The following is a 22058-nucleotide window of genomic DNA, read 5'->3' on the forward strand; positions in this document are numbered from 1 at the left end:
GGGGCCGTGGGATCTACTGTTCTTTTGAGGTGCTCCATCTCCAGTTCATCTAGAGGACTCAAGGACTGGAACACAGACACCAGGGCTCTGGGTTAGGGGGTTAACCCTAACCCTAACCCTAACCCTACACCACGGCTCTGGTCAGCATCAATTCCACTGGACTCCATGTGCAGGTCCTATAAAAACAAATAATGATTAAATTCACATTGGATTGCACAATCCTCTTGAGTTTTTACATAAGTTACTGTAATAATAATGTAATGAAGTCAACTTTGATTTGCAAATGAATGTAAATACTGATGGATATGAACACTGACATGATGGCCCACTATTTATTCACACGAAGAGCCAAATGTACAACAGCTGTCACAAAGGAAAATATTGAGCTTAATCATTTATAGATATACATTTTGAAAAACAAATCTTAATGCTATACATTAATACTAATATTACGTTTGCAGGACTGCAGTAAGATTAAAAAAAAAAAAAAAAGGTAAGGCTTCCCACATACACTAAGGACACCGGGGTCCGAAACTGGACACTGCATTTGTCCCATTTCCCACAGTTGGTTGGGTGACAGGTTCTGCTCTGATTTCAATGCATGGTTGTCCCATCCATCACGGAACACATCAAGGGAGGCCTGAAGTCGTCATGGCAACAGAACAAGTGGAGTTCATTGGACACATCAAGATGTCCTTCATCTTCCAAAGTGTGGAGAACACTGTATAAGACATTTGTCCCTGCCATGTAGACATCTCTCCAAAGTCTTTCCATCCTGTAAAAATGGCAGAAATGCCTATTCACCAAATATTCTCACACGAGCAGTATGACTGGGTCCTGAACAATGTAACACACACATTATGATATCAGATTACATGTTTTATAAGCATGAGATTAAACATGCTGCTGCTGGTTATTAGGTTGTTGCATGCGTTACTATGGTTTTGTAAGTGATTGCTGAAGCCCTGAATTGTAAGTCTTTGGATATAATTTGCGGTGGGTGGTTTGCTGAAAAATAAAATAGAATCTACCTTTGGTTGTGTACACATTTCCCAGCTATGAAACTCCTAATTCCTGTACCATGAACTGAGAACATGAGGTGTGCCACGCCAACGTTCTCCACTCCTTGATCGGCTCTTACTCTGAAAAATTTACATGATAAAAACAACAGGACAATTGACATGGAATTTTGTGGAACGCTGGCTTTTCCGTGTTACTCAAAATTCCAATTATGTATTCTCTTATTTGGTTTGGTTGTTTTGGATGTAAGTTGACCCACATTTTGATATGATTGTCAGAACTAAACATAGCTCATGTACAACATAGATTACCACGTGTATTATGTTGTTTTAAAGCATATTTCTGTGGTGGAAATAGGCTTCAAATACAACAGCAATAAATGACACAGATTCGTCACCTGTCAAAAATAATTGGTTTTATTAACTTGTCCATTGTACCTCAGAGGGAAGCCATGTTTTTCCACAGACTCTTAGAAAAAAGCCAGGGTTGTACATGACAGGTTGTTATTTGCAGCCGGGAGGTACATTATCTGAAATAAAAATTCATTTAAAAATATCTATATATTACAACACATCTATGGCTGTGTCCAAAATCACACCTGCATCCACTACTCCTCATATTACACCATGATTTTTAGCAGTGCTGTGCCAACAATGTTTACATTTTCTGTTTATAAGGGGTAGGTTCAGATTTATACATATGCAGAACCCACCTTCCTGGAATATGCTGCCAAAAATAACAATGCGATACCTGTTCAGAGAAAACAACAGTAAACATTACATGAATGAATCAAGGTTAAAATGGACACAGAAATTTCAAAAATATTCATTTAGTATTCATCAATTTTTACCTACATGTTATTTTACCTGTACATGCATACTGTACTTTCTTACCTAATCAACTAGTGGTTGGTGTCTATGTGGACAAGAGACCTTGGGCAAGGCACAGAATATGTGCGTCTTACAATGCATCCATTGAGGTCATTCTTGTCAACACACCTATGGTATCCACTCTGTGCACTGAAGCCCTGACATGGTCCCACTGAACCAGACAACCCCTGGATTTATGGCATCGTTAACTGAAGGTCTGAAACCACGGCATCCAACTCTTCATCTGTCATTTGGCTACATAGGGAGGTCACTGATATGCTGTTCTCTGACAGCCTACTGTGGATCGTATGTCTTGACACCCCCAACAAGCTTGCAATAGTTGTGACAGATAAAGGGACTTCAAGACGATACTGCAGGTCCTTCAGGTTAAAATAAATCCTGGGACGTCCTCCTTGACCTGCAAAGTTTCCCTTAAAAGTTTGTTCAAAAAAATCCCCCAAATGTGGCAAGAAAATTCTTGTATGTATCTTCAAAAAATGAGTAAAAATCTTCCAAAAAAATCCTAAAAATACCTAAAGTGATTCCATATATATCAGTAAAACTTCTAATATTCTCTTTAAGAACATTCACATAAAAATCAACCAAAATCCAGCAAAATTCGCTGGATTTTGGTTGATATTTATGTGAATGTTCTTAAGAAACATTTTTAACATTTTTTTTCCACCAAAAAATGTTCAAAGATTTCCCAAAAATGTTGAACATGTGGACATCAGAAGTTTCACTGTGAAAATATTTTTTTCTCCACATTTCAAACTTTAAAACGGGTAAATTTTAACCTGCAGGACGACACGAGGGTTAAATGTGATATTTTATTGTTTTTTTTTTTTTTAAGGGTTTCAGTAAAAGAAAACTCCTCTACACCACTGACCTGTAAAATGATGCTTCTGGAACAATTCATCCAATAAAGACGCCAAAAAGCTCAGATTTTATTGCAACATTTTTAATGATGTCTCCAGTACTAATGAGCACATTTCTGATTTTGGACCCAAAAAAAATAAGAAGAGGTAAAAGAAAGAGACAGTATAAAAGAAAAGTGAGTGAAGAGCTGATCAGCCGGAGAGCTGAAGGAAACCGAAGAGCAGATGGTGGTCAGGGAACGTTTCAGACTATTTCTTGGTGTCTCTACAGATGATTGTTCAGATCTAGAGCTGAAGATGGAACTACCACCCATGATCCTCTTCGCTCTTCTTTTCTTACATGGAATGTTTCAACACTTGGGAATGTGCGTTTTAAGGGAAGCAGATGGAATTTGAAGTGTTCCAACATCATCTAGGTGGAGTTTCATGACCACTTGTTTTACTGCTATTTATTTCTTTCTTATTTTATTTATTTATCCACGGTGAACGCTGACGTGGGTGGAGGTGATGTGGAGGCCGCTATCAGGCCCGTCGGACCTTCAGGGACGGGAATGTTGTTGCTTCGGTGGATGAATGGAACTATCGGGGCCACAGCAGCGCCTCCTGACCAGGAAGAGGAGAAACCAGAAGCATCCTGAAGACGAGGAGCCTGATTGGCTGCAGCGCTCGTGTTGTTGGCTAACCTACCGGCTAAATTTAGCTTAGCATTATCCAGAGAGATAAAAAACACGGAGCGTCCCGGCTGTTGGCAAAACTCATGAATGTTTTGGAAAAGTGCTCACGGGGGGAACAATTTGAATGACAAAGCTGCTCCCTGCTGATTGGCTGGAGGATTTGCTCCAGATAAAGCGAGCAGTCCTCTCATTGGCTTACGGGAGGGACAGCTTAAGCTGTGATTGGCTGACAGGGAGGAAGGGGAGGAGACAGAGCTGATGAGGTCTCAGTCTACAGTGAGTTAGCTGGTGGGAGGGGCGGGAGGTGGCGAGGAGGGGCGGCCATCTTAACTCGCTGCCCCCGTCTACCCGGCGATCTCCGTTGCTGTGGTAACGAGCTTCTTTCCATCCCAGATGGTCTTGAACTGCTCAGGAACCGGGATCTCCGTCTAAGAAACACAAAGAAGCCGTGGTTACCTGGAAATCCATCAGTTCTCTGGTAAAAAGTTATTTTAATTCAAACTCTGACGACCTGAGGAAAAATAAAATCGACTAAATCTGATAAAGACACGAAACACACAAAATTATCCCAAAAAGAGTCAAAATTACCCTGAAAGCTTCAAATATGGCAGCAAAATCATCCAAAATCACCACAAAAAGGACCAAAACTACCATAAAAAAACAAGTGAAATTGCGCTAAAAACTCAAATTTGGCACAAAAAACATGCAAAACAACCACAAAAACAGACATAATTACCACAATAAGATACACAATCACCACAAAAGGTACCAATACTACCACAAAATAGGTGTAATTGTGACAAAAACTCAAATTCATCACATAAACTTGAAAAATCTTCACAAAAAGAACCAAAATAATGACAAAAAATTGCCAAAATTACCACAATAACACACAAAATCACCCTAAAAAGAGGCAAAACTACCCTGAAAGGACTCAAAATGTGTCTAATGTGATAAAACTTGTACAGAAGGAACCAACATTTGTCCAGAATGACACAGAAATTGTCCAGAATTATTCCAAAAAAACTTGACAAATGTCCCAAATTCTTTTTGAATTCCTTCAAAATGTGTTCAAAATAAACACTTTTGATAATTTGGGGTCCTTATGGAGAAGTTTCATCAACCAGCTGTTCCTCAAACAGCTGATGGAGGCGTTAACTATCTGATCTCTTCATTAGGAGCTGCTGACCCTTGATAAACTACATCTACTGCTGCAGCTCCACGTCCAGACTCCATCTTCTGTCCTGTGGTTTTACTTCAGGTTTGTCCTTTAAATGGGTTTCAGAAACGAGACTCACAAACTCTCCGTCTTTGTCAGGGACCAGGACGTTCATCTCGGAGCTCTTGGCGCTGATGATCTCACAGCTCAGGGAGTCGCTGCTCAGGTAGACGTGGCAACCGTCCGTCTTGTTGATGGAGATGGTTGGAACTTTCCCCATCACCTGGACACAAGACAAACAACAACAACGAGAGGCGTTTAATCACTGGAAAAATGCTCCTCTCAAAGCAAGGAAAAAAAACTTATTTCAAGGAACTTTTACCTTGAAATAAGTGAAAAATCTGCCAATAGAACAAGTGAAAAATGGCTTGGTAAGATTTCTTGAAATAAGATATGATATTTAGAATATTGAGATCTCAAAATTAGCTGGGAAAACTTATTTTAAGCTCTGTTTTACCAGGATTGTCAAGCTTAGGTGTCTTAAAATAAGCCAGACATGCTAAAAAAAATAGCAGTTTTTCACTCAAAAATAGATTTTTGCTTTCATGTAACCTCCTAATCTGAGATGTATTAACCCTCCTGCTGTCTTCATTTACAGGCAGCAAAAAATATTGTTTCCTTGTCTGAAAAAAAACAAAAAATCTGCAAAAAATTCCCCAAATTTCTGAAAATTTGCAAAACCTTCAGAAAGGAAATTCCAATAACTCCTTAAAAGTTTCCCTTAAAAGTTTTATTGAAAAAAAAAAATCACCAAATTAGGCAAGAAAATTCTTGTAAATATTTTCAAAAACTGAGTGAAAATCTTCCAAAAAACCCTAAAAATACCTAAATTGATCACACATATATATATATATATATATATATATATATATATATATATATATATATATATATATATATATATATATATATATATATATATATATATATATATATATATATATATATATATAGGATGACATGAGGGTTAAACTTATTTTGAGTTTTCTTGTAAAATTCAACTCAAAACAAGATAATTTCCAGATTGTTTGACTTAAGATATTTCAGATGCATTGTCTTAAAACGAGTCCCTCCATCTGCTGAAATGTCTCTTGTTCAGTGAATTTATCTTAAATCAAGTGGGATGAGACATTTAGACTAAAAATAAGACAAATAGACTTGGTAAGATTTAGAGTTTTTGCAGTGATGGAGCTGACAAACACCGATAAGGACTAACATTCTGACCATGGACTCTACTAGAGCCTGAAGGTCTGCTGTGGGATCTGGACTCTACTAGAGCCTGAAGGTCTACTGTGGGATCTGGACTCTACTAGAGCCTGAAGGTCTACTGTGGGATCTGGACTCTACTAGAGCCTGAAGGTCTGCTGTGGGATCTGGACTCTACTAGAGCCTGAAGGTCTACTGTGGGATCTGGACTCTACTAGAGCCTGAAGGTCTGCTGTGGGATCTGGACTCTACTAGAGCCTGAAGGTCTGCTGTGGGATCTGGACTCTACTAGAGCCTGAAGGTCTACTGTGGGATCTGGACTCTACTAGAGCCTGAAGGTCTACTGTGGGATCTGGACTCTACTAGAGCCTGAAGGTCTACTGTGGGATCTGGACTCTACTAGAGCCTGAAGGTCTACTGTGGGATCTGGACTCTACTAGAGCCTGAAGGTCTACTGTGGGATCTGGACTCTACTAGAGCCTCAAGGTCTACTGTGGGATCTGGACTCTACTAGAGCCTGAAGGTCTACTGTGGGATCTGGACTCTACTAGAGCCTGAAGGTCTACTGTGGGATCTGGACTCTACTAGAGCCTGAAGGTCTACTGTGGGATCTGGACTCTACTAGAGCCTGAAGGCCTACTGTGGGATCTGGACTCTACTAGAGCCTGAAGGTCTACTGTGGGATCTGGACTCTACTAGAGCCTGAAGGTCTACTGTGGGATCTGGACTCTACTAGAGCCTGAAGGTCTGCTGTGGGATCTGGACTCTACTAGAGCCTGAAGGTCTGCTGTGGGATCTGGACTCTACTAGACCCTGAAGGTCTGCTGTGGGATCTGGACTCTACTAGAGCCTGAAGGTCTACTGTGGGATCTGGACTCTACTAGAGCCTCAAGGTCTGCTGTGGGATCTGGACTCTACTAGAGCCTCAAGGTCTGCTGTGGGATCTGGACTCTACTAGACCCTGAAGGTCTACTGTGGGATCTGGACTCTACTAGAGTCTAGTTCATTTGGGACAGATTTCACCTAATTCTGGACACATTTTAGACAAAATACAGGAATTTTGGATCAGTTTTAGTTATTTTAGACTGGTTTTGGTTATTTTTTTGACAAGATTTGAATCATTTTGGGCATTTTTTAGTAGTTTTATTTAATTGCAATGACGTGCACAGCTGGGAGAAGAACTGAGGAGGAAGACCAGCATGATTTGCATGTTTTTCTTTTCTGCAAAAGAAAAACTATGTTGAGTCATTGTTGACCAGTTTTGCCATTTTAGACATGTGTCGAGTCTTTTTGGAACTTTCTTACAGCTAAGATTTGACACAAGACAAGTAGAGTTTGATGCAAACCTGTTTTTTTGAGTCACTGAGGACCATTTTTGAGCCATTCACAACAATTTCTGAGTCGTTTTGGACGTCTCTGGAGTCCTTCTTGAGATGGTTTTAGTGATTTTGGACATCTCTGGAGTCACTTTTGACATGGTTTGAGTCCTTTTGGACGTCTCTGGAGTCCTTTTTGAGATGGTTTTAGTGATTTTGGACGTCTCTGGAGTCACTTTTGACATGGTTTGAGTCCTTTTGGACCTCTCTGGAGTCCTTTTTGAGATGGTTTTAGTGATTTTGGATGATCTTGGAGGCATTTTTGAGAAGGTTTGAGTCATTTTGGACGAGTCTGGAGTCATTTTTGAGAAGGTTTTAGTGATTTTGGACGAGTCTGGAGAAATTTTTGAGAAGGTTTGAGTCAGTTTTTTTCCGATATATCCAACCCACTACCAGGAGCCATGATGAGGAGATGATCCGTGTTCTTCAGAATGTTCTCCTGATCGGCTGCAGATTTTGTCGAATCGAACAATGAAGCCAGAAACTGAGCAGCTCCATGAATATAAAGGAAGACGTTGATGAAACGTGCAGCATCAGAATCTAACATTTATTGTGTTTATCCAGGAATAGAACTGATTCTTCCGGTTAGTTTCAGTCTCTTTAAATTTAACTGCACACCTCACCTGAACCTTGACGTCCTTACAGTTGATGATCTCTACGATTCCCACCACGTCGTCAAACACCAGACCCATTTTCTTACAGTTGTCTGTTGCAGAGAATTCATTCATGTTTAGAGAACAAAACTCTGAATACATACTCGACTTATTAGACTTCAAATAATAGAAATGTTGGAATTTTTCTGTAAGTTAAATTCAAAATTAGTCAGACATTAAATAAAGGTGGAAAATCTAAAATATAATAACAATAATAACAATAACAACAACAACAATAATAATAATAATAATAATAATAATAATTTTAAAAAATACAATAAAAATAATCCTCTGGGATTCTGAGAATCTTTGGTTTTGTTGTATTTTCATGTTTACTTTTATATAATTTTCGTTCAAAATTAGTCTTTGCCCTAATATTTAAATTAATAAAAGAATACAATCAAATAAACAAAACAATAATAACAATAATAATAATAATAATAATAAATAAAATAAAAATACAAATAAAAATACATAAAGTAATTAATAATAATTAATATTATAGAGTCCTTGTCTTAACATTTAAATAAAATAATTAAATTTAATAAACATCTTCAATAAAAACAACAACAACAACAATGACAACAATAATATAAAATAAAACAAAAAACAATACAACTAAAATTAAATAATATTCTTACTCAGTGGATCCTCTGATTTGTTGAGTTTTCATGAATATTTTTAAATTATTTAATTTCAAAATTAGTCAAGCTAATCTCCATAATTATAAATACAGTAGCGCTGCTTTAATATTTAAATTAAATCAGGTTGATCTCTAATAATAAATAACAAACTACAAATAGTAACAAATAATAAACAACAGATTTTAAATTCACGGTGAGTAATTTAGAAAAATAAAATAAACAAAACAATAGTAATTTTAAAAACACAAAACCCAAGTAAAATAAAAAATAAAAAACAAGAAGAAGAATTGTTGGGTTTTCATGTATATTTTTGTATAATTTAAATTCTAAATCATTCAAGTCAATCATCTGGGGTCTGTTAAATTAATGGTGACTAACTTAGAATATTATTATTATTATTATTATTATTATTATTATTCACAATCTTAATAACAAAAACATTAAAAATACAACAAAAAAATTAATTAGAAAGCATCTTGCTCATGTAGATTTTTGAAAAATTGTAGTTCAAAATTATTCACATTAATAAATTAATTCATTTGTAATCATTAATACTGTGGGGTCGTAGAATTAATATTTTAAATAATCAGATTAATCTCCTGACGTCTCTGTTAAAGATTAACATTAGATCTTCAATTCATGACGAGCAATTTAGAAAAAAATAACAAGAAATAACATGACAGCGCTTAGCAACAGCAGGTCGCTACGTGGTCACATGACAGCGCTTAGCAACAGCAGCCGCTACGTGGTCACATGACAGCGCTTAGCAACAGCAGGTTGCTACGTGGTCACATGACCGAGCTTAGCAACAGCAGGTCGCTACGTGGTCACATGACCGAGCTTTCAGCTTGACGCTCCAGCAGATGAGTCGGATAAACACAGCGGCTCGGCTGCAAACTTTCCCTTTTATTTTGAAAACACTTCAGCTAAAAGTATTTCTGAAAGCATTTGAGGCAAGAAATAATCTGTGCAGCAGCTGATTCTGTCCTCGTTTTATTTCACCGACGCCTAGTTTAGAAGTTTGAGGTCAGTTTCACGATGCGTGGAATCTCCACATGCCGCATCCAATTTGCATAAAGTAGAAGTCCAGTCTACTTTATGCAAATGAGCTCCAGGTAAACACACCTGATCACAGCTGGAAACGCACTGCAACCGGACCAGCATGCAACATGCGGCGCATTTCAAACTGCAATCAGGTGTGTTTACCTGGAGAGGGCTGCAGCTCATTTGCATAAAGTTGACTGCACTCAGGTGAGTGTGCGTTTACCTGGCCAGGTGAGTGTGTGTTCTTACCGACAGTGATGGAGTTGAGCTTTCCTTTCACCTGCAGGGTGCTCTTGTTACACTTGAAGGCGTAAACCACCTGTTTCAGCTCCGTGTTCTGGATCACCAGGTCCTGAGCTCCCTCCTGGTTCTCCTGCACCGCAGAAAACAAGACGAAAACAAAAAAACATTAACTGGAGAACTTAAACCAGAGATTATAAACCAGAGATTATAAACCAGAGAACATAAACCAGAGAATATAAACCAGAGAATATAAACCAGAGAACATAAACCAGAGAATATAAACCAGAGATTATAAATCAGAGAATTTAAATCAGAGATTCTGATCTTAAATCAGGACAAACACTGGAATTTATACTAAAAATGACCGTCTATAAACTCTACATTTATTAAAAGGTTCAGTGATGATTCCTGTTCAAAGCAACACATCTGCTGAGTCAATCTCCTTTTTTTTGTAAATTCAACGCATTTAAAATTGGACATTCTGAATATTTAGCACATTTAAAATACTGTTGAATCTGTTTTTGCTCCTACATAGAAAATAATCGGTGCGATATCAGTGTTTTTGTACATTCTTTAGACATTCACAGTCTGAAGAATAAATCTGGTTTCTGTTCATTTTTTCTAAAATCAACAAGTTTCACGTCTCATAATTTATCTAAAATGATCCAAAGATTGTACAAAATATCTCAAACTCTTTCAATTTGCCCTGAAACTTTGAGAAAATGACAAAAATGTTCCTAAAATGACTAAAGAATAGGTCCAATACGCCTCGAATCATGTCCAGAATGACTCAAACCTTTCCAAAAAAAGGCAAAATTATTCAAAAATTGTCCAAAATTAATTAGAATTAATCAGAATTACTCAATAATTGTGTAAAATTACCCAATTATTGCCCAAAATAAACCATATTTGTCAAAATAACCCAATAATTGCCCCAAATTAACCCCAATTTATTAAATTTACTTAAAAATGATTCAAAATTAACTATAATTTGTCAAAATTACCCAATAATTGCCCAAAATTACTCAAAAATGATTCAAAATTATTCCATAATTTATCAAAATTACCCAATAGTTGTCCTCCTAAATTAACCATAATTTATCAAAATTACCCAATAATTGCCCAAAATGAAGCATAGCTTGTCAAATTTACTCAAAAATGACTGGAAATTATTCAATAATTGTCCAAAATTAACCATAATTCATCTAAATGAAATCAAATTCAATCTTTTTCACTGAATAAAAATGTGATTTCTGTGATGTTTCCCTCCTGAAGCGTTTCCTTTCCCAGGGATCATTTTAACGTGAACTTTCCAAACCTACCACTTTCCACTTCTTGCCGTCCAGCTCCAGGACCGGGGGCAGGCTTTGGGTCGGGGGGGCAGCTGCAGCTGCAGCCGGCCGGGCGCTGGGGGAGCTGAAGGGTTTGGGTCCGGTACGAACCGGGGCGCCCTGAGTCCTCAGGGTGGGGTTCTTATGGGTCTTCTGGTCGTCGCTGACGTGCTTCAGACCTGGACGGGTCCAAGAGAAACACTCAGATATTCACCAGATTCACTGGAAACTCTTCTCTGAGTTTCAGTTCAACCAAATGCAGTTTGAGCTTCATCAGTTCAACAACTTAAAAATCTGGAATTATCTTGGACTCAGCGATCAATCCACAAAGTTTTGTCTTTGAATGAAGACCGTTAACTACTTGCCAACAAGACGTTGGGGAGGGCAGAATAAGCATCCCCCAAATTAACCCCAATTTGTCAAATTTACTGAAAAATGATTCAAAATTAATCAACATTTGTCAAAAATACCCAATAATTGCCCAAAATGAACCACGATCAATATTATGGAATGTATCACTGCTTCTATTTGCTCACAGTTACTCACAAATTGTCTCAGTTTGCCTAAAATGACCAATCATTTCTCCAAAATACTTCCAAACTGGCTTGAAAGTTTTCCAGAATGACAGAATCTTGCCCATACTTGACTCAATTTGTCCAAATATATCTACAAAATCATGTAAAATAACTAAAACTTGTCCAAAATATCTCAAAGCTTTTCAAAAATCACTCCAATGTCATCCAGAAACCTGTGAACAGTGACACAAAACCGTCTTAAATGAGTCAAAATGAACCGAAATGATTTTTAAAAAAACGTCTAGAATCACTTGAAAAAACTATCCAACATCCTCCACCTCAACAAATCAACTCTAAGCATCAGTATTATGGGATGCATCCTAGTTTGAACAGTAAAACTGAAGAATCTGTCCAAAATCAACAGCTCTTCTGGATATTTCTTATTTTCTATAGTAGCAGATAGAAGGATTTCCTAGAATTTAGGGCCAAATCATGAACAAAAACACCCTGAACTGTTAAAATAATGTGCTTTTATGGCATCAATGTTCACTTCTAGAGAGAATTTGATGTTTTAAAATCACTAATGCTTTTATGTCCACAAATCAGGAAATCTTTGTTGCTTTCATTGTCCATGAATAAAACAAATAAAAGAATAAACATCTAATTATTAGATTAGTTTTTATTCATTTGAGAGAATATTACAAACATAATTAGCTGTTTTGTAGTGACACTGCTGAATTAGCAGATGCAGTTTTCTATTTCCTGTTTTCCATCCATCCATCCAGGAGTCACATTCTAAAGAATAAATCTGGTTTCTGTTCATTATTTTCTACAACGAACGAGCTTCATGTCTAATAATTTGCTCAAAGTGATCCAAAGATTGTCCAAAATGCATCAAATCTTTTCATAATTGCCCTGAAATCCTGAGAAAATGACAAAAACTTCCCTAAAATGACTATATAGATCAATTCCTAAATTTCAAAAAACACATTCAGTACCTTACAAATAAATTATCCAAATATGTTGGTCTCTTTTTCAAGCTCAGACATTACCTCCCACTTGAAGCGCTTCTTACACTATACCGATCATTACTTGAACCACATCTAAATTATTGTAATGTCATATGGTGCAACACATATCCAAGTCATTTGAAGAAGCTACAAACATTACAGAAGAAAGTGATTCGTGTGATATCATGGGCAGATTTTAATGCACCTTCGAATTCACTTTTTTACAAATTCAAGATCCTGAAGCTCACAGAGTGTAATACATTACAAAATGCTTGCATGATGTATAGTGTGGTGCATAAACTAAATTTACAACTCTGTCACCTCATTCCAGTGACCTCTTCAGATCATGAATATAACACCAGAAAGAAACACCAACTAAAGGGGAAAAAACGTAAGTTACAGTGCACCAGTTTTAGTATCTCGACAAAGGGTCCAAACATCTGGAACAGGAACTTACAAGAATTAAATAGCCTGGATATCTTTAAAAAGAAAATGAAAACAGAATTATTATTTAAATATACTGAACCCAAACCCCAGAAGGCCAGTAAATGAAGCTGTTCAGACAAAACCTAATGATATAAAAAACAAAAAATACAAAATATGTGTACTTAGGTATATGAATATATATGTTGAGATGTGTGATTTGTTTGTTTGTGTATTTCTTTTATATATGTCTTTCTTTTTTTTCTGATTATGTTTTATATTATGAATGGAATGAAGTGGAACTAGTAAATATATGGAAATGATGGAATGATGACTATCAATGCTGATTATGATTATGTGAATATAACTAACATTACCGAACTAAAATGTAAGGAATAATTGAATCTTCAATTACTGGGCAGTGGACTCAATAAGTTCTGTGAACTTTTATTTCGCTCCCTTTGAGAAACAATGTATTGATTTTCCTCAGAATTGCTTTATGCTTATGTTTATGTTTAACTCAATAAAGGTATGACTAAAGAATTGGTCCACTATGGCCATAATGCCAGCGGTTCAACTCCTACCCTTGGTGATGTCCGATCCTTTGTTGATGGAGGCGAACAGTTCGTTGCGTTTGTCAGCCGCCGAGTCGCCGCCGCCGCTCGGTCCGCCGAGGTCCATTGGAGGAGGAGGTCCAGGAGGAGGAGGAGGAGGACATCCACCAGCCGGAGCGCTGGGAGGAGCTGCAGAGGCTGAAGCAACGGGACCCTGAGGACGGAGAAACACCCAGAAAACATTAAATACATTTCATTTATAACGGCCATTTAATAGCGCTGATATAGAGGCGATAACTGGACGTTTCAAAGTCTATAAACAGACAAAAGTAGAACATTTCTTCTTGTGAAAGTTTAAAATCAAACTTCAGAGCTCCTGGTAAAAGTTAAAATGACTGCAGGAGCACAGAAATGTTCAATCACAAATGAAAGAAATCATAAAATTAAAACATATTAAAATAAAACAAGAAAATTTAAAACATAATAAAATTTAACTAAATCAAATAAGACAATTAAAATAAATCACATTTAAATAAAGCATCACATTAAACTGAATAACAATAATTAAAAAACAAATATACAATTTAATTAATTCATATTAAAATTAAACATACGAAAATTGGACTAAATTCTATTTAAAACATAATGAAAATTTAATTGAATAAAATAAGAAAATTAAGATGAATCCCGTTTAAAATTTCAATGAATTATATTTAAATACATCACATAAAACTGAAAAATAAAAAAATTATAAAATAAAATAAATATAAAATTAAATAATATTAAAATTAAAGACAACGTAAAATTTTGTAAAAATAAAACATGAAATAAAATAAATATTGATGAAACTAAATTAAATAACATAACAGAAAAGAATAAAAATATTAATAAATACCATTTTATTTTGAAAAAAAATGTAAGTCAAATTTTAAATAAAATCACAGCTTGCTCACAGGGAATTTCATGGATTTATTTTTAGTTTTTTATGATAATATTTTATTTTATAGGTTCATAACTGTCTGAAAACATGAAATATTTTAAATGTAGCCAGTATATCATACAGAACTTTGCTTTGGTCCCAAATACCAAACTGCTGAACTAAATCCATCTGAACTGAGGGAGGAAGTGAGCTAACAATATATGTAAATAATAGTAATCTATATATATGAAGGTTTGTAAGGTGCAGATGAAGCTGTGAACTCACGCTCTTGCTCCAGGTCAGCCCGGTGGTGTGGTGCTGTTTGATGTAGTTCTGCAGCTCGGTCCAGATGTTGATGTAGGCCTTCACCCAGTCCACATGCGTCTTATCCCTGAAGGAAACACACTTTTAGGACTTTTATTCCTCCTCCTTTTGGTTCTGCTAGGGATGCACCACGCAGAATTGGAGATTTAAACATAACGATGGATTTTAGCTCCACATTTCATTCTACTCACTGCTCCGCGTTCAGATTTACTGTTTTACTCATAAATACGAGCTAAGTTTCTGTTTTTTTTAAAGTTTAAATACAGGAAGTCTCGCTCCGACACGCTGACTCAGTAAAAGCACAGGAAACTTTAAACAGAGTACAGTCTAAACACTAAATCTGGGCTTTGTTCATTTTTTTCTGTTGCTAGCTTTGAGCAGTGAGCTGCTGCTGAACCTGTAGCCATGGACCACCAGGTGGCGCCCTGCAGTTTGGCCTTGGTTAGAATTTTTGAAAACCGTAATTCATCAAAATGATTTAATAATTGTCCAAAATTAATCAGAATTCGTCAAAATTAGTCAATAATTGTCCAAAATGAACCATAATTCATCAAAATTACCCAATAAAATCCTCCACAGCTTATTTTATTTAACAGGAATCAGAACACGCTGTGCATCTGAAACAGGAAGTGAAGCTGGACTCACTTCTCCTTGTAGTCCTTCAGCACTCGGTTGGTGTAAAACATGGCGGCGTCCTGCATCTCTTTAACGTAGGGACACGGTTTAGGAGCCTGCAGACGGTCACAAACACAAATATATTTTAAAAAAAAACTGTTTTCAATCCACTTTTTAGCTTCAACATGGGTTCTGTTAGGTAAACACACCTGTCACTTCCTGTCCACAGGTACATGGTTGGTGGTTAAAATGCAGCTTTTTCTAGCCGTATTTATTCACTGTAAACTGGATTTTTGGAAAAGAAGGCATTAAGAAATTGATTTTTTAAATGCGCAAAGACTTCTTAAATGCTTGCGATTTCCCCTACTGTGGGATTTAATAAACATCCTATTCTTCCATTTACATGAGGCATTTTTCTGCAGAACAGTGCTGCTGTTAACTTTGCTAAGAGGACTTTTTAAATTATATTTAATTAGAAATGTACAGTTAAACAGCCTGCAGTTCAGCTGAAAAGTCTCTGAATTTTCCCTGCATGGCTGTCGGTCGCAGCTGAGTCACTGATAACTTCACAGTTCTGTTGAAAAGTGTAAATTTATTTATTTATTTTTTTAAAAACCTTGCCAGTGCAAAGGCTTTATTTTAGTTTTAATCAGTGGAGACATGTAGAATGAAGTGATTTTGATGAAAGATCACGAGTCGTCCAACCAGAAGACGAGCAGTTCAAGGACCATTGGAAAGTCCAAAATTAGATTATTTTTTCAGTTTTCACAGTTTCTGGCTCTGACATATGGAGTCAGTTTAACAACTTTATAAAGAGCAGATGCTTTTCAAACCTTCCAGTGGATTAACTTTACATAAAGACTGCTAACTGGGGGAAACAGCTGCCAACATCTACATTAATATTAACCAAAATTTGTCAAAATGATTCAATATTTGCCCAAAATTAACCATAATCCATTAAAATTAATCAATAATTGTCCAAAATTAACCAAAATTTGTCAAAATTACACAATAATTTTCCATTTCGCACGCTCTTTAGGATTTTTAAAGACTTTTATCTTGTGCCAAAATGTCCAAAACTAACCATAATTCATTAAACTTATTCAATAATTGTCCAGAAATAATAATTGCTGCATCTTGCGCATCTCAGAACACAAACTTGTTTTCAGAAATCAGTAGAATGAACAGCTGCTCCAGTGAAAGCATTAAAGTCATGGACGTTTCTTCTAACATGCTTCTGAGGATCAGTAGGAAGCTGAATGAATCTACTGTGTGTCTGAAAAGCTGCTGGATTCTTCTTCACAAACCAACAACAAACAAAGAGTTCAGGATGTGCAGAAACAGAGCCGCTCTGTCTGCTGTCGGCCAGCCACCCGTCGCTCAGCAGAACCAGAGGACGACTCGTTTCCGGCCCTCGGTAGGAACTCACCATGGCGACCCAGCCCAGGGCGGGGATGCTCTCGCTGACGGCCGACAGGTGGTTGAACAGCGGCGAGCTGCGGTTCTGCTCACGGAAGGTCTGGACCTGCTGGATGGCTTTGGACACCGGCTGGAGGAGGGACGTCATCACGGTCTGGAGGAGGAAAAACCAGGTTCAGTCAGAGCTTTAAGAAAAACGCCGTTTAAAAGCAGAGTTTTACACTCAAACATCCTGTTCTCATTCTGTCTGATGCTATTTTCTCCCAAAGCAGGCTAAAAAAAGAAAAGACAAAATCTGCAAAGTAAAAGTGAAAACCCACTTTTCTTTCAGTGGTGAGATGTGGCTTTGTAATTAATCACCATTAACTGTACTTTTGTCAAATATCAATATTTGACGCAATAAGTAAAGTTTTTCAATTCAGATGAATGCTGGTTGAGACTGAATGGATGAAGAGACATTTACATGAACTTAAACAACTAAAATGTTTGCTTCTTTTGCAGTTATCTGCATTTTTCATCTGTCTACTACATTCACAGATTACTGCAAACTCAAAGTGACATTAGAGCGATCAGATTCAACATTTTAAGACTTTTTGTAAACTCAAGAACTTTCAGTCTTGAAAAGTTGCTAATATTTAAAGTGAGACTGATTATTATAAAGCATGATAGATGATTATGATAAAGTGTGATTGGTTACTACAAAGTGTGATAGATGATTATTATAAAGCATGTTTATAAAGTGTGATTGATTATTATATAGTGTGACTGATGATTATGGTTATTATAAAGTGTGGCCTACTGTTATAAAGTGTGATTAATTGTTATAAAGTGTGATAGATGATTATGATAAAGTGTGATTGGTTACTATAAATTGTGATAGATGATTATTATAAAGCACGTTTATAAAGTGTGCTGACTCACATCAGAGGGCTTCTGGGAGGTCGAGGCTGTGATCAGAAGTTGTCTCTGGCTGCTGAATCCCTGCTTCACCATTTCTGCCTGGAAGAGAGAAAACAAACTAAATGCTGGAAGGATGTTTTATTATTTTTCAGTTCAGTGTTTCTCTAAAACCTGGAGTCAGTGTTCGCTCTCCAGCATGGTGACCTACATGTTTCTGGACGTCTCCTCCGATCTGCTTGCTGAGGCTGAGGTACTGAGCCACCGGACCGCTGACGATCTCATCGAAGGCCTCCACGTACGCGCACACCGCTGGAAACACCGAGGAAACGGTAAAGTTCAGGGAAATTCAGATCCTAAAGCTTTAAAGTTTTCAACTAGTACAGAAAAACGAATCTAAGTGACTCTAATCTGCACATTAACTAACAAAGAAAAACAAAACAAGTTATTAGTTGGTTAACAGATGGGTAACAAGTCGTCTGAACTCGACTTCTAGCAGCACCAGTCTGGGTTAATTGATGAATTTACAGATATCCTGATCAAACAGCTGTTTTCTTCACAGTACTAGTTGAACAAACCTCTTACTAGCCTTTCTTTTTAGCAACTAGTGGCACTTTAATCCAGATAGTTTAAATAGGAGTCCAACTAGTTAACCAGAACACGGCACCAACAGCACCCAAGTCCCGACTAGTCTGTTTCTGAGACACACTAGTAGCCCTCTGGACTAAACTAGTACATGTACTGGACATGCTAACTAGTCACACATTTACTCATCTCACTAATTAACTAGTGACCTAGTGAGGCCCAAAATGTTAACTAGTTACACTCATGCCTTCGTCACTTCCCGCCTTGACTACTGCAACAGCATTCTCTTCAGCTCCACCTCCACAGCTCTCAATAAACTTCAACTCATTCAAAACTCTGCTGCCCGACTCCTCACCCGAACCTGTTCTCACGACCATATCACCCCCGTCCTGCAGAACCTCCATTGGCTCCCATTTCACACCGCATCCAGTACAAACTGCTTCTCCTCACCTTCAAGTCCATCCATAATCTTGCCCCCTCTTACCTTACCGATTTGCTCCTCCCCTACACCCCCCCCAGGAATCTCCGTTCCTCCCACACAAACCTCCTTTCCATCCCGCACAGGACCAGCCGGCGACATTGGGGGGACAGAGCCTTCGCCATTGCCGCCCCCACACTCTGGAACTCACTCCCCCATGCCCTCCGTGACTGCACCAACCTCACCACATTTAAATCCCTTTTAAAGACTCACCTTTTTAGATCTGCTTTCCTTAAGTGATTCTGTATTTTATCTTGAACTTGATTTACTATTTATTGATTTCAATCAACTGTTTTGTTTTATCTTATTGTATTTTATGTACAGCGTCTTTGAGTTACTTGTAAAGCGCTTTATAAATAAAATTTATTATTATTATTATTATTATTGTTATTATTATTATTATTAATATTATTATTATTATTATTATTATTATTATTATTATTATTATTAATGAGTCAGTTTGACTTAACTGTCAACTACCGAGGTTCAAAATATTCACTAGTTGGACTAATAAAAGCAAAAACGCTGACTAGTTAACCAGTTACTAACTACTGATGCTCAAAGTCTTTACTAGTCTTAACTAGTGACCCACATTATTCTAACCAAGTTAACTAATGAGATCCAAAATATCAACTAGTTACACTAGTGGGTTAAGTTTACTAGGTTAACTAATGAAAGCCAAAATGATGACTAGTTAAAACCTCTCTTGATCTACTAGTCAACTACTGAGGCAGTTTACTAGTTAACATGTTAAATTTAAACTATCCACTAGTTACACTAATGGGTTAAGTTTACTAGTTCAGCTAATAAAAGCCATAACAATGACTAGTTAAAACCTCTCTTGATTTACTAGTCAACTATTAATGTAGTTTACTTGTTAACAAGTGAAATTAAAAGCATCAACTAGTTACACTAGTGAGAGTCATTTTGATTAAGGTGTCAACTGGTGAGGTCAATAGTGTTGACTAGTTGAACTATTGAAAGTTAAAAAGCTGACTAGTTAACTAGTTATCAGCTACTGATGCTCAAAGTCTTTACTAGTCTTACATAGACTTATGTCACTGATTAACTAGTGATCCACATTATTCTAACCAAGTTGACTATCTAAACTATCCACTACTTACACTAGTGGGTTAAGTTTACTAGTTTGACTAATAAAAGCCAAAACACTGCCTAGTTAAAACCTCTCTTGGTCTGCTAGTCAACTACTGAGGCAGTTTAGTAGTTAACAAATTAACCTGAAATTCAAAGCATCAACTAGTTACATTAGTGAGAGTCATTCTGACTAAAGCCTCAACTGAAGAAGACTTGACTTGACTTGTCGAATTAGTGAAAGTTAAAATGCTGACTAGTTAACGAGTTAAAACCTCTTTTGATCTACTAGTCAACTATTGAGGCAGTTTACTAGATAACGAGTGAAATTTAAACTATTCGCTAGATACACTAGTGGGTTAAGTTCACTAGTTCAGCTAATAAAAGCCAGAGCAATGACTACTTAAAACCTCTCTTGATCTACTAGTCAACTATTGTGGTGGTTTACTAGTTAACAAATTAACCTCAAATTAAAAATATCCACTAGTTACACTAGTGAGAGTCATTCTAATTGCAGTGTCAACAGGTGAGGTCAAAAATATTGACTAGTTGAACTAGTTAAAGCCAAAATGCTAACTAGCTGCACAGAATGCTAGTGAGGAGGTGGGACAGAGTCATTCATTGACGTTTACTAGCGGCTCACCGGCTCTAAATGAAAACTACTAACCAACCAGGATTTGTTTATTTCTGCTTGGTGGAAGAACTTGTGAAATCCCTTTTATTAGTTTCTACGCTGACTAGAGAAAGTGCAGATAGTTAACTAGTGACGGTGTATTACAGCGTAAGGGCAAACTTCCACTGGCTAAACTAGCTAAATGCTAATGACTGACTAGCTTGGGACTTCAGTGCAGATCACAGGTTCACTAGTGAAGCTTCTGCTAGAACTAGTTAGACAACAGCTGCTTTAAAAGTGACCAGTACTAGTTCTGTTCAAGTAGTCCATCTAAATACTGAACTAATGCTACCAAACGACCTCTATCTAGTGGAGTAAAAGCTGTAACATGGTTCTATAGCGGGGCGTTTTTTTTGACGGTACCTCCTCCAGCAGAACCTCCGGCGCTGCCTCCAGGACTCGACATGGACTCCAGACGGCCCACCGCCACCTCAAGCCGCTGAACCAGATTCGCCAACTCTGCCATACCTGTCAGACGGAGACATTACTGAACCAGCTGCTAATGGTGCTAACATCAAACCGCTCTAGTAATTGAGTTCTGGCCACATGGTGGAGTCTTTTAGAACTGCAGCTTGTTGTGTTTAATCCTGTACAGACCAGAGGAGCCACCACTCAGACTACAGGTCATGTCAAAGCAGAGAGCATTGTGGGAGTTTAGCTAAAATGGGCACCATGACAAAGACTAATGTGGTACTTAATGACCTGAAATGTTCAACCTTTTAATTGTAGGAGCTTCAGGAGAAACCCACAGGACTTCCTGTGGGTTTTTCCTGAAGCTACGATCACCAGGACCTGGATGGGTTTAGCTAGCAATGGGGCACCATGACAAAGACTTCTGTGGAGGTTCATGACCTCCAACCAGAGTGCATGTATGCAAATTAAGAGTAGTTTTGGGGTTGATTTTAGACCGATTCTGGACCAGTTTTGGACTTGGTCTGTTTTTGACTGCCTTAAGATGCCTTCAGATTAGCTTTATGACTGGTTTCAGACGTGGTTAATAATCTAACCCAGGGGTGTCCAACATGCAGCCCATGGGCCAAACCCGGCCCTCAAAGTGTAAAAATTCCAGAGAAGACATTAACTGCAGATTGTAAATTAGTAAAACTATAAATTTAAAATCATTTCTAGACCATGACAAGTTGTTTTCATCATAAAGTAAATTACTAGATTGTTCATTGTTCTTTTGTCGTTCTGTGTCTCATTTTTGTAATATTTTGTCTTGTTTTTTTGTCTTTTTGCTTGACCTTTGTCTCATGTTTTTTGTCATTTTGTTTCTTGCTTTTGTCATTTTTTGTCTCGTTTGTCCATTTTTTTGCTGCTTTCTAACTTTTGTCTAGTATTTTGTTTTTGTTTTGATCCGTGTCGTTTGTCTCATTTTTTGTTGTTTTGAGTCTCGT

General features: G+C 37.2%; 1 protein-coding gene across 1 annotated transcript in view; it reads right to left on the reverse strand.

The window, feature by feature from the left end:
• Positions 1–2829: 2829 nt before the first annotated feature.
• The window catches only part of cap1 (CAP, adenylate cyclase-associated protein 1 (yeast)), a 30818-nt gene continuing 11589 nt past the window's right edge, over positions 2830–22058 (reverse strand). Inside the window, exons 2-13 of the mRNA XM_023274110.3 lie at positions 21025–21129; positions 18045–18145; positions 17858–17935; positions 16947–17090; positions 15548–15633; positions 14864–14969; positions 13690–13873; positions 11149–11336; positions 9833–9956; positions 7866–7948; positions 4740–4883; positions 2830–3869 (exon numbers count right to left, since the gene is read on the reverse strand). Coding sequence (XP_023129878.2) covers positions 3786–3869; positions 4740–4883; positions 7866–7948; positions 9833–9956; positions 11149–11336; positions 13690–13873; positions 14864–14969; positions 15548–15633; positions 16947–17090; positions 17858–17935; positions 18045–18145; positions 21025–21127 — 1425 coding nt within the window. The 5' untranslated portion in view covers positions 21128–21129 and the 3' untranslated portion in view covers positions 2830–3785. The remainder of the gene's footprint in view (positions 3870–4739; positions 4884–7865; positions 7949–9832; positions 9957–11148; positions 11337–13689; positions 13874–14863; positions 14970–15547; positions 15634–16946; positions 17091–17857; positions 17936–18044; positions 18146–21024; positions 21130–22058) is intronic.

The sequence above is a fragment of the Amphiprion ocellaris genome, chromosome 15 (assembly GCF_022539595.1).
Source record: "Amphiprion ocellaris isolate individual 3 ecotype Okinawa chromosome 15, ASM2253959v1, whole genome shotgun sequence".
Classification (NCBI taxonomy): Eukaryota; Metazoa; Chordata; class Actinopteri; family Pomacentridae; genus Amphiprion; species Amphiprion ocellaris.